Source organism: Doryrhamphus excisus, linkage group LG19, assembly GCF_037039965.1.
Source record: "Doryrhamphus excisus strain RoL-2023G ecotype Guam linkage group LG19, RoL_Dexc_Guam_v1.1, whole genome shotgun sequence".
NCBI classification, from domain to species: Eukaryota; Metazoa; Chordata; class Actinopteri; order Syngnathiformes; family Syngnathidae; genus Doryrhamphus; species Doryrhamphus excisus.
In genome coordinates, this window is record NC_136375.1 from 2,742,820 (window position 1) to 2,755,833 (window position 13,014).

The 13,014-nt window shown below is 39.9% G+C and overlaps 1 protein-coding gene across 1 annotated transcript; it reads right to left on the minus strand.

Annotated features, from left to right (window-relative positions):
• Window positions 1-412: 412 nt before the first annotated feature.
• On the minus strand, window positions 413-12,133 carry LOC131106925 (SWI/SNF-related matrix-associated actin-dependent regulator of chromatin subfamily B member 1-like). Its single transcript, XM_058056474.2, has 9 exons — window positions 11,904-12,133; window positions 10,234-10,345; window positions 10,023-10,131; window positions 7,514-7,651; window positions 6,076-6,203; window positions 5,837-6,003; window positions 3,970-4,160; window positions 2,319-2,450; window positions 413-2,144 (listed from the first exon to the last, which is right to left on the minus strand). The coding sequence occupies exons 1-9, from the start codon at window positions 11,991-11,993 to the stop codon at window positions 2,105-2,107; spliced, it is 1,107 nt and encodes a 368-aa protein (XP_057912457.1). The 5' UTR covers window positions 11,994-12,133; the 3' UTR covers window positions 413-2,104.
• Between the last annotated feature and the right edge of the window lie 881 nt (window positions 12,134-13,014).

A 13,014-nucleotide genomic window follows, 5' to 3' on the forward strand; every position in this document is an offset into this window, starting at 1 on the left:
AGATGGTTGGGGTCCAACATTTCCTTCATGTCATTTTAATACATCCTATGGAAAAGAGCTCCAAAAGGTGAGGGCACCCCAGTTCAGCATGCATGTACACACTCGTCCACATTGAAGGTCAGTGTTTTATTGAATTCATAACCCAAAATCAAGACGACATCTAGGTATGCATGCACGGCCTCGCCTACATTCAGTGGTCTAGCTAACTGGATGCTACACATGAAAAAAAATCATTTTGACTTAGCTGTGACACCCCATGAAAGTATTGATTTTTTTTAACAAACACATGGATGTTTGATCTTTATTTTGATCATCTTTGTCGATTAAAAGTTAATAGAAGTAAAGAAAATAACTTTAAGAGGTCCTACCCCACTCATTTCAGGAGCTTTAAATTCATATTGGATTATTTTAATAATAATAATAATATATTCCATAAATGATGTCTCTTCTCTTCATCTGCTCCCCTGACCATGACTACTGTATTGCGACTGGTCAGGGGTGCACAGGGACAATGGTTATCAATGCTTATAGAAAGTTAGTGGTAGGTCATTATAGAAGTATAGTGACCATAAAATTAATTTGAAATTTAAAATGAATTTTTAGGGAAAAAACACCCTGACATGAATACGATGGTTTTATTGAGTGTTTCTGTGTATGAAGTGTAATTGCATAACCGAGGGTGGGGAAAGACAAAATAAGAAGCCAAAAAGTTACCACTTCCACACAAAATAGGAGGAGAACGCATTCATTCATTCATTTTCTACCGCTTATCCTCACGAGGGTCGCGGGGGTGCTGGAGCCTATTCCAGCTGTCTTCGGGCGAGAGGCGGTGTACACCCTGGACTGGTGGCCAGCCAATCACAGCGCACATATAGACAAACAACCATTCACACTCACATTCATACCTATGGACAATTTGGAGTCGCTAATTAACCTAGCATGTTTTTGGAATGTGGGAGCAAACCGGAGTACCCGGAGAAAACCCACGCAGGCACAGGGAGAACATGCAAACTCCCCACAGAGATGGCCGAGGGTGGGGAAAGACAAAATAAGAAGCCAAAAAGTTACCACTTCCACACAAAATAGGAGGAGAACTCATTCATTTTCTACCTCTTATCCTCACGAGGGTCGTGGGGGTGCTGGAGCCTATCCCAGCTGTTTTTGGGTGAGAGGCGGGGTACCCCCTGGACTGGTGGCCAGCCAATCACAGGGCACATATAGACAAACAACCATTCACATTCACATTCATACCTATGGACAATTTGGCGTCGCTAATTAACCTAGCATGTTTTTGGAATGTGGGAGCAAACCGGAGTACCCGGAGAAAACCCACGCAGGCACAGGGAGAACATGCAAACTCCACACAGAGATGGCCGAGGGTGGGGAAAGACAAAATAAGAAGCCAAAAAGTTACCACTTCCACACAAAATAGGAGGAGAACTCATTCATTTTCTACCTCTTATCCTCACGAGGGTCGTGGGGGTGCTGGAGCCTATCCCAGCTGTTTTTGGGTGAGAGGCGGGGTACCCCCTGGACTGGTGGCCAGCCAATCACAGGGCACATATAGACAAACAACCATTCACACTCACATTCATACCTATGGACAATTTGGCGTCGCTAATTAACCTAGCATGTTTTTGGAATGTGGGAGGAAACCGGAGTACCCGGAGAAAACCCACGCGTCCACGGGGAGAACATGCAAACGCCACACAGAGATGGCCGAGGGTGGAATTGAACCCTGGTCTCTCGACCGCCGTGCCGCCCTGCATCGGGTGTTTATATCTGAAATTATTGAACGTCATTTTCACACAGGTGATGCAATGACATTATCTGTAGATATAATATTGATGCTTCTATTATTGAAAAAGTCAATATTTCATGGGGTGTGTTATTTTTTTTAGTAAATGGCGTCGTTGATAGCGAGCACTGAATTGTGAAATGTGATTAGCAGTTTCTAAAAATGCATACAAAAACATACTTTGCAGTCATTGAATGCGTGTGAATGTTCATTTAAAAAAAAAATACTTCCAGGATATTCATAGGTGAGGGTCCTCAATCATGTGGAAGTGGTCTGGTCATCATCAGAGTGTGGAGACATCTTGCTTTACCAGGATGGAGCGGTGTTGGCCAGTCGTCTCATTCGTCTAAAAGGAAAGGTGATGTTAATATCCGGGGTTCGGAAATGGAATGAAATCGAGTAATTCCAACAGTCTAACTTTGAACCGGAAACGGGATTTTTCACCATTTGCTCTTGGTGCGAGAATTTAACCCCCTGAAATAATTGGGGATCTACTGAGGTGTCCGTGTCGTATACATACCGTGTGTTCCTGTCTTGGTCTCTGATCTTTTTCTCCATTTCGGCATCTGTGAGTGTCTCCAGAAGGGGGCACCACTGGTCTGCGTCGCCTGTGTTACGGATGGCAATCTCCACAGTGGGGAGCGGGTTCTCACTGACGGAATAAATACAGCAATGCCATAAATGACATGGACGCATACGCTCATGAACATGAATGCCTTGTTCATTTTCGTCATCTCAGGGTCTGGTATGTTTTATTTAAAAGGCTCCCTTGATTTTGCTTTAATGTGTTATAGTCATTCATTCATTTTTATACCACTTCCACATCCTCACGAGGGCAACAGGGGGTGCTGGAAAGAGGCTGGGTACCCTGGACTGGTGGCCAGCCAATCACAGGGCACATATAGACAAACAACCATTCACACTCACATTCATACCTATGGACAATTTGGAGTCGCTAATTAACCTAGCATGTTTTTAGAATGTGGGCGGAAACCGGAGTATCTGGAGAAAACCCACGCATGCACAGGGAGAACATGCAAACTCCACACAGAGATGGCCGAGGGTGGGGAAAGACAAATCAAGAAGCCAAAAAGTTACCACTTCCACACAAAATAGGAGGAGAATTCATTCATTCATTTTCTACCACTTTTCCTCACGAGGGTCGCGGGGGGTGCTGGAGTCTATCCCAGCTGTCTTCGGGCGAGAACATGCAAACCGAGGGTGGAATCGAACTCGAGTCTCCAAGGTGTGAGGCCTGTGTGCTAACCACTTTGCACCTTGCACTGATATCCATCGTGTTTCTGGACTATAATTGCTCCAAAATGTAAGTCACATCAGTCTTGTATACACGCCAAGAAGTGGAAACTGTTCAACTCCACACAGAGATGGCCGAGGGTGGAATCGAACTTGAGTCTCCTAGCTGTGAGGCCAGTGTGCTAACCACTCGGCACACTTCCACTCTTATTCTAGTACCGTGTTTATGGACTATAATTGCTCCAAAATGTAAGTCACATCGGTCTTGTGTACACGGCAAGAAGAGGAAACAGTTCAACTCCACACAGAGATGGCCGAGGGTGGAATCGAACTTGTGTCTCCTAGCTGTGTGGCTTGCGCGCTATCCTGTTTGTAATTCCGTTCTACATTTTTCAAAGCCAACGGTAAATTCACCAAAAAAATACTCATTTGCTTATTTAGATTTTTGCAGGAGAGGCACAAAGAGGTGATGATGCAACTCCACAATAGAAGAGAGCATGTTTGGTGCAGTTCTAAGGTGGCAGAAGTGCATTTTATAAGACCTCAGCATGCATCCTTGCCTTGTAAGACACAACCAGGAAGTGAAAAGTTTTTCTGCATACTCATCATTTGCGTTACAAGCTCCATCCTGGTCTCACCTGACCAAAGCACAGCGATTGAAGTTCTAGTATGTAGATGGCGTGATTGAACTTGTTCATGGTTCCTCCGACAGTCTTAAGCCGAGGTGCCAATAATTATGGAGGGTGCTGTATATGAATGTGTGCCCGTCTTTCTCATCCATGCCCAGCAAGTCCCAGGCTTCAGACACCTGCATCTCAACCCCAACGCCGCTCCCGCTCCACTTATGCTAGGCTAATAATTTTGTTTTTAGTGAGTTTTGGAGAAAAGAAGATCCGTTCAAATGTCAAACGACTTACCTGAAGGCATATGTTCTCTGGTGCCAGCTTAGCTGTCCTCGAATGCTGTAGGCGATGGTGGTAACAAATTCCCCTCCAAGACCCAGCTCGGAGCAAAGCTTCAATGCAAACGACTCGGGGGAGTTCTCACGTTCCGACATGTCCCATTCAAACTGGTCCACCAGAGAAATGTTTCCGACGTGAATGTTGAGCTGCATGAAAGAGAAAACCACACATATATCCCTGCATTAAACCGGATTACAAATCAAATCAACTTTATTTGTATAGCACTTTTCCTGCAAAGACATGCAACACAAAGTGCTTTACAGAATTAAAACAATTTCCACAATTAAAAGGAAAAAACAAAGAAACATAAGAAAGCCCCTCCTTCCCACCCTCCATAGTAGACACACACCCCCACCCACACACAATCAATCACACACAGTAGGGAGACATGGCATGGCACTGAGGATCAAGGAAACGCCACCTTTGGGGCCGTCCACACTGGGAGGAGCCGCAGGCCGTGCCATCGGGGGACCAGCACCCGGGTCCCCCCGACTCCGACAGACGGGCGGACCCCCACATTAAAGGGAGGAACCCCCAGTCGGCCGGGTCGAAGGGACCCAAGGACAGCACCCCCTCAGCAGACCCGACACAGCCCCCAGTGTGGAGGGACCCCCCCCCCCCCTCCTGCCCGAGGAAATACTGGAGTTAAAAGCTGAAGACTAAGAGCATAAAATAGGACTAAAAAGATAAAAACATAAGAAAAGTTTAAAAATATGAGTTACAAGCCTGATTACAAAGGTGTGTCTTTAATCTTATTTTTTTTTTTTTAAATATCAACAGTCTCCGCAGTCCTGAGTCTCCGGCAGGCTGTTCCACAGGTGGGGGCCATAGTGGCTAAATGCCGCAGGGTCCGCGGAGGTAAAATCAGATCACATAAATAAGAAGGTGCAAGGCCGTTAAGACGTTTCCGGTTTCCTCTCACATTCCAAAAACATGCTAGGTTAATTGGCGACTCCAAATTGTCCATAGGTATGAATGTGAGTGTGAATGGTTGTTTGTCTATATGTGCCCAGTGATTGGCTGGCCACCAGTCCGGGGTGTACCCCGCCTCTCGCCAATAAGTGGTAGTAAATTAATGAATAAATGAATGAATGGTCGTTAGCCGGGCTGCACTGTGAACGAGTGGTTAGCACACCTGCCTCACAGCTAGAACACCAAAGTTCAATTCCACCCTCGGCCATGTCTGTGTGGAGTGTGCATGTTCTCCCCGTGCATGCGTGGGTTTTCTCCGGGTACTCCGGTTTCCTCCCACATTCCAAAAACATGCTAGGTTAATTAGCGACTCCAAATTGTCCATAGGTATGAATGTGAGTGTGAATGCTTGTTTGTCTATATGTGCCCTGTGATTGGCTGGCCACCAGTCCAGGGTGTACCCCGCCTCTCGCCCGAAGACAGCTGGGATAGGCTCCAGCACCCCCGCAACCCTTGTGAGGATAAGTGGTAGAAAATGAATGAATGAATGGATATCATAAAAATAAAAAATCCAACTAACAAATGCTAGCTATATACCAGTTATCGATATTGGTCTTACTCAGCAAAACGTTATTGTATCGGCTTGAAAAAAAATCCTGCATCCCTACACTATACGCCAGCAGCCAGTATTGCTATGACGTCATCAGAGATTCCATTCCTTCCATCATCGCCGAAGACACCGGCCCCGGTTGGCCAGGAAACCACATCATGTGTAGCGTTGAGCCGCGGCATTTCTTAATACTAGTTATGTCCTGATATTTTTTAAGGAGATATCCACAAACCGAATGTGTGTAAATACAATCGATATCTCCTGCCGTACTCAACAAGGCTGTTTCGCTTCAGGACCCACCTTGATTATGACTCTCTGGTCTGCCTGCTCCTCTAAAATGCTGTCAGTCGGGTATGACTCAATCTGTTGACGTATGGCTGATGTGATGGCAGGGACAAAAGCCAGAGGATTCAGGTCCAGGTCATCGCACAAAATCTCTGCAAACATCTCCGGTGTCATCAGTTTCTCTGTTAGGGAATGTCGGGAAAGTCAATAGTCAATAAAAACCAGCACTGTTGTTTGCTGCCGGTGAATTCTACCATTCATGTTCCACGTGAAGGCATCTCTGAGCTTCTGCCCATCTATCTCCATGTCGAGGCGAATGGGAACCAAGACCTCCACCTGGGCCGCGTTCTCATGGATCACTGCAGGATCATGATCATCGAAGCTAAGGACAGACTGCATTTTAGCATTCATTCGTAACATCATGTCAGCTTATTTAATAAACTTTATATATTTATTGTATATTTATTCAAGCATAAAAATGACTCAATGAAGTAAAATACAAGTACAAAGCATTGAGAAGACGCATTCAAATGCGTAATGATGGTATGTTGTATTCCACACGCATCACCGGGTGTCATTAATGTTACTTTAATGTTTTTTGGTGAGATGCACAAGCACCAGACTCGATTGCCAAAACAACAGCCGTTTCTTGCGGCTTTGAATGGATCTCACGGCAGGCATCACAAACCCCGACACGGGCCGCTCTAACCTGCGCCAAGCAACAAAAAAAAACTCAACTTTGAACACCTGATGTCATTTCCTGTTCGCGCACCCCACCCCTCCGAGTGTCAAGGTGACTATAAAGGTGTTATTTCATGCCTTAAAAATTATTTAAGGTTGGAAACAGGATTTATATTAGCTAACTATACTAGTATACATTAGATTTCTATTTTGTAGAATAATATTTAGTTATATATTACTACATACAGTAAAGTCTCGTTATATTGATGTCGATTAAAACGAATTACTACTTATTACGATACTATTTTCATTTCCCGGCAAATTTCTAGTCTTTTATGATATAATTAGCTCCGTTAGTACGATACCCGGTTATTATGATAATCCGGTTACTACGATGCCCTTTTCATCTCCCGCCAGCCAATTTGGTCTGCTTATATCGATACAAAAGCAGCTTAAATCAATCTTTGCTTAAGGATTTCAATACCAAAAAAGAACACGGCGAACGGCTGCTTCCAGTCAACTTTATTTTTCACACTTCCACCACCAGAGTGCAGCACACAGCGGAAAACACCCGTCCCTCGCGCCTACCCCTCCGGGTGGCAACACCTTCCCTATCGATAGTTCTGGGGTGAATTATGTCCCGGTAACCGGTAATCACTACAGCGTAAGTTTATTTTTATTTACTGTAGTACAAAATGTATTGTAGTACAAAAGCATGCTAGATACGCAATCCATGAACTCAAGGAGAAAATTACATGCCATATCAAAGATCCGCCCACTTTTAATGCAGTTCGGCGCAGGATCGGATATATGGATAGTCCGGTTATCAGTATTTTTTCCGACTCCCAAGAATATCGATATAACGAGACTTTACTGTATTATAATGTTTTTAGACAAATATTGTATGTTTTCATTTAAGCACCATTTCCTAAGAACCGTTTGGCACCGGTATCGGCTAATATCTGAACCGTACTCATCCCTGTCAGAAATCCTTTTGTCGGGTTTTCATACCACAGTGGGAAGGTCCTCCTCTTGTCTCGACCCATGCGGTTGCGGTTGATGGTGGTGGAGCAAGGCACGGCGTCAAGATGGTGGGAGCTGTTGGGCAGCGTCGGCACCCACTGACTGCTTCTCTTCGCTTTCTGTTCCCTTCACAAACGGGGGGAGTGAAACAAATTAAAGTTTTTTTTTTTATATTATTTTAGCCTTTATTACATTTGTATTATGCAAATTAAACAACAACATCTAAACCAGGTGGGCTTTTACAATTATTGGAATTACCGGGGTGTCTAAAATGCAGCCTGGGGGCCATTTGCAAGCCTCTGCTGTTTTTTTTCATTGGCCTGTGGCAAATTTAAAAATATAATAATTAAATATTCATTCATTCATTTTCTACCGCTTATCCTCACAAGGGTCGCGGGGGTGCTGGAGCCTATCCCAGCTGTCTTTGAGCAAGAGGCAGGGTACACCCCTGGACTGGTGGCCAGCCAATCACAGGGCACATATAGACAAACAACCATTCACACTCACATTCATACCTATGGACAATTTGGAGTCGCTAATTAACCTAGCATGTTTTTGGAATGTGGGAGGAAACCGGAGTACCCGGAGAAAACCAGAGATGGCCAAGGGTGGAATTGAACCCAAGTATAATTAAATATATATATATATATATATAAAAACAAGAAAATAATTTAAAATCTGCAGTAATTTTACTAGAATAAAGTCAAAATATGAAGAAAAGTTTAATCCAACAAACAAGTTAAGTAGTGATATGAGAAAAATAATAATAAAGTTGTAAGTTTTAGAATATTAACTTGCAAAAAAATATATATATTATTATGGAAATAAGGCCAAAATGGTATGAGGAAAAAAGTCATCATTACAAGAACAAAATTTATAATATAGTTGAAATAGCTGTGAAAAAAATAACAGGATATTTTTTTTAATATATAAAGTCAAAATATGAAGAAAGGTTTAATCCAACAAACAAGATTACATTGTAGTTGAATAACACTGTAATATTATGAGAAAATAACATAATTTTAATAGCATAAAGTATAAATATTCAAGAAAAAAATGTAGCTTTTTAAAAGTAGTGCTATGAGAAAAATAATAATAAAGTTGAAAGTTTTAGAATATTAACTTGCAAAATATATATATATTATTATGGTAATAAGGCCAAAATGGTATGAGGAAAAAAGTCATCATTACAAAACCAAAATTTACAAGATAGTTGAAATAGCTGTGAAAAAAATAACAGGATATTTTTTTAATATATAAAGTCAAAATATGAAGAAAAGTTTAATCCAACAAACAAGATTACATTGTAGTTGAATAACAATGTAATATTATGAGAAAATAACATCATTTTAGTAGCATAAAGTAGAAATGGTCAAGAAAAAAATGTAGCTTTTTAAAAGTAGTGCTATGAGAATAATAATAATAATAAAGTTGTAAGTTTTAGAACACGGGTCTCAAACACGCGGCCCGCGGGCCAAATGTGGCCCGCAGGACACTAGTTTGAGGCCCCCGCCTTGATATGAAAGTTTAATGTTAGTGCGGCCCGCGTAAGTTTGATATGGATGCTGTATGGTATCATGTACCCAGAAAAAATTATTACGTTTGATTAATGTTCATGTTAAAGGTTAAATAACTGTTAATAGTTATCCTCCCCATCTGTGTGGAAGTGGTAAGTTTTTGGCTATTTAAGTTTAAAGGAAAGAACTTGAAGGCTACCGTTTAGGTCGCTAGCTCTCTAGTTTGCGAGTTAGCATGTGTCTCAAGACCCTGCAGTTGCGCAATATGTTGTAAATAAAAAGAGTATAAATGTGACTATAGTCGTGTTTTGTCATGTCTACAGGGCTCTAATAATGCTTTGTTTATTTTAATCTGAAAAAAATCATTTGTCTACCCACCAACTATATGTGGTTTCTTAAGTTTTTATTATTTGCCGTTTTATTGTTATTCTTCATTTGTTTATTTATTTTTCATCTTTTGTGCAGAAAAATAAAAAGATATTTGAGAACAGTGGAATGTTTTATCACTGATGCGGCCCAGTCTCGCCCAGACCCTAGCTCCAGTGGCCCCCAAGTAAATTGAGTTTAGGACCCCTGTTTTTGAATATTAACTTGCAAAAAATATATATATTATTATGGAAATAAGGCCAAAATGGTATGAGGGAAAAAGTCATCATTACAAGAACAAAATTTACAAGATAGTTGAAATAGCTGAAATAGCTTTTTAAAAATATATAAAGTCAAAATATTAAGAGGAAACTACCTTGCTTTTATTTTTGACTACCGCTTCCAGAAAAAAAAAGTAATTATAAACATAATTATAGTTATATAATTATAAACATACTATATGCTGGATAGTATTGATTATACAGTATATTTCTGTATATTCATATCATCCACAATCATACAGAGACAGAAATTACTTACAGTCCAATAAAATAAGACACTTAACATTAAAAAAAATAATAAAGAAGTGCATTGTCATTGAAGGTCAGCAATACCTCAGGTACACAGGGGGCTCCGTGCTGATGGACACCGCCTTGTACTTCTCATCGTTGCCCTCAAAGATCTCCTCACACTCTGACGCCTTCAGCAGAGTAACACTGGTGGCTATAATAAAACACCAACAAATAAGTTGTCAGGGTTTACAGTCGTTGGGCTGCTTTTTGGTGTCATCCGCTCTGGCGTAAATCCTTGCCAGGCGACACTCACCGTGTGATGACGCTACGATTTTCTTCCTCTCCTCCACTGAGGCCAGCCTCCTCCATAAAGATGGATATCTTTTGTATAAAGAGCCTCGGAACATACGCAGATAGTTTCCCACCTGAAAAACAAGGCAGTCATTAACCAAAATGTCTCTTTGAATAAAAAAAAGCACTAGAACTAAAAATAAAAATAAAAATAAAAATAAAAATAAAAATAAAAATAAAAATAAAAATAAAAATAAAAATAAAAATAAAAATGCCAAAGGCCAAAAAGCAATCGCTAAATGTACTGCAAAAAAGGTCAGTAAGGATAATTCATAATGCCGCCTACAGAGACCATACTAACTCCTTATTTCTAAAATCACAAATACTTCAACTTGCTGATATAGTTCATCTTCAAACAGCTAAAATAATGCATAAGGCTAAAAATAACCAATTAGCTAAAAATGTCATCCAATACTTCTCTATAAGAGAGGAGAAATATGATCTCAGGGAAGAAGTACATTAGAAACACTTCTATGCTAGGACTACTTTATGCTAGCCATAGCATTTCAGTGTGTGGAATCAAACTATGGAATGGATTGAGTAAGGAAATCAAACAATGCACAACGATGAGCCAATTCAAAAAACAATACAAGCAGTTGATGTTTGCTAAATACAAGGATGAAGAGTCTTGAACCAGTCATGATGTGCTATATATATCACTATATTGACACTTACTATGGTACACATTATGGCATTGTAAATAAAAAAAATAAAAAAATTTAAATAAAATTAATAAAAATTTATCAAATAAAAAACAAATTATTTTTTATTTTTAAAAATTATATTAGGAAAGCAGGACGTGAACAAATGTAACAGTTACTGATTGTAAAAGTACCAGATGGAGGGGTAGGATTTAATAAGCTTTGCTTCTTCCTACTCCTTTTGGACATGTGGAACTGGGAACTGATTATGGGATGTATTCAATTGTAATCTGATGCATGTTCAAATGAAATTAAACCATTACCATTACCAATTATTGCGTGACGATCATTTTTTTCATGAATGTAATGATATATATATACGGTGAGTACTAAGTGTTTGTTGAAGCTCATACGTGGAACACAACCCTGGTCAACAACGCATAACAAAACCGTCAGATCCTAGACCACTTAAGATAGAACTTCCCGACCTAGTCCAGTCTAGTCCATGTGTTTGCAGATCTGGCCCAGCATCTCTTGGATGGACATTTTGAATTTGGTGATGGTGCTAGGCTCCATTCTTCAACAAGTCAATAACTATTTACACATTTATCAATATGTATTGTGAATTCTATACAGTATATTGTATGACATTTAGTATAATAACGCTGTTATTTTGGTAAAGATCCCACAACACACTGCGAGATGACTCAGCGATAAATAACGTTAAAAAACACAATAGTGATACATGGTTAGCATTATAGCTTTTACTCATGTTTTAACTGTGTATAAACGAATGAATTTCGTATTTTAACGTATCTTTTACTCTGTTTAATTGTTTTTATTCAACTCAATTTTATTATTATTATTATTAAAAATCTGCAATTTGTCTGATATAGTGAATCCACAACATGTAGCAGAATGATATACAATCCAACAACAAAGAACATAGCATCGTGCCATGTCAATGCAACGTATGAACACCAGCACATACCTCCGAACCAACCATGTAAAAGTCGCCATCTTGCTCCAGTTGGAATTTAACTGGCTTCTGACCAAACGTTTTACTTAAAGCTAACTGCATCTCTGTTTTGATCTATTTCAATTGTGCTATTTTTGCGTCTGCAGGCTTCGCCTTTTGACTTCTTCTATGGTTTTCGTTCTTATTCGCTGTTATTGGGGGATAGTAGTTGGCGCACTACCGCCACCAATTGGACGGGAGAAGAGGCGAACCCTCTTCTTCCGTTTATTATTAGCGAGTTTTAATGTTCGTCTGAGATGCATTTGTGTATTTTTATCCAATCAAATAAAACTATCCCCTTTTTGAATTGTGCTATTTTGCGACTGCTAGCTTCGCCTTTTGACTTCTTCTATGGTTTTCGTTCTTATTCGCTGTTATTAGGGGGGTGGTAGTTGGTGCACTACCGCCACCAACTGGATGAGAGAAGAGGCGAGCCCCGTTCTTCAGTTTATGATTAGCGAGTTTTAATGTTCGTCTTGGTTTTCATAGAGATAGAGATTTTCGGACAATTAATAACGAATTATGTAAAGTTCTGGAATGAAACTCTGACCTAGCAAAGTAGCTTTTAGAAGGCTGCATTCAGGAGCGGTGAAAAATAGGAAAGTGCAGGCTTATAACTATAAAAGCAATCTTCACTCATTAAACTTCACTAAATGTACTGCAAAAAAGGTCAGTAAGGATAATTCATAATGCCGCCTCCAGAGGACATACTAACTCCTTATTTTAAAATAAAATAAAATAAAATAAAATAAAATAAAATAAAATAAAATAAAATAAAATAAAATAAAATAAAATAAAATAAAATAAAATAAAATAAAATAAAATAAAATAAAATAAAATAAAATAAAATAAAATTAAATTAAATTAAATTAAATTGTATTATGGAAAGCAGGAAGTGAACAAATGTAACAGTTACTGCTTGTAAAAGTACCAGATGGAGGGGTAGGATTTAATAAGTTTTGCTTCTTCCTACTCCTTTTGGACATGTGGAACTGGGAACTGATTATGGGATGCACTCAATTGTAATCTGATGCATGTTCAAATGAAATTAAACCATTACCAGTACTTACCATATGTGAGACCA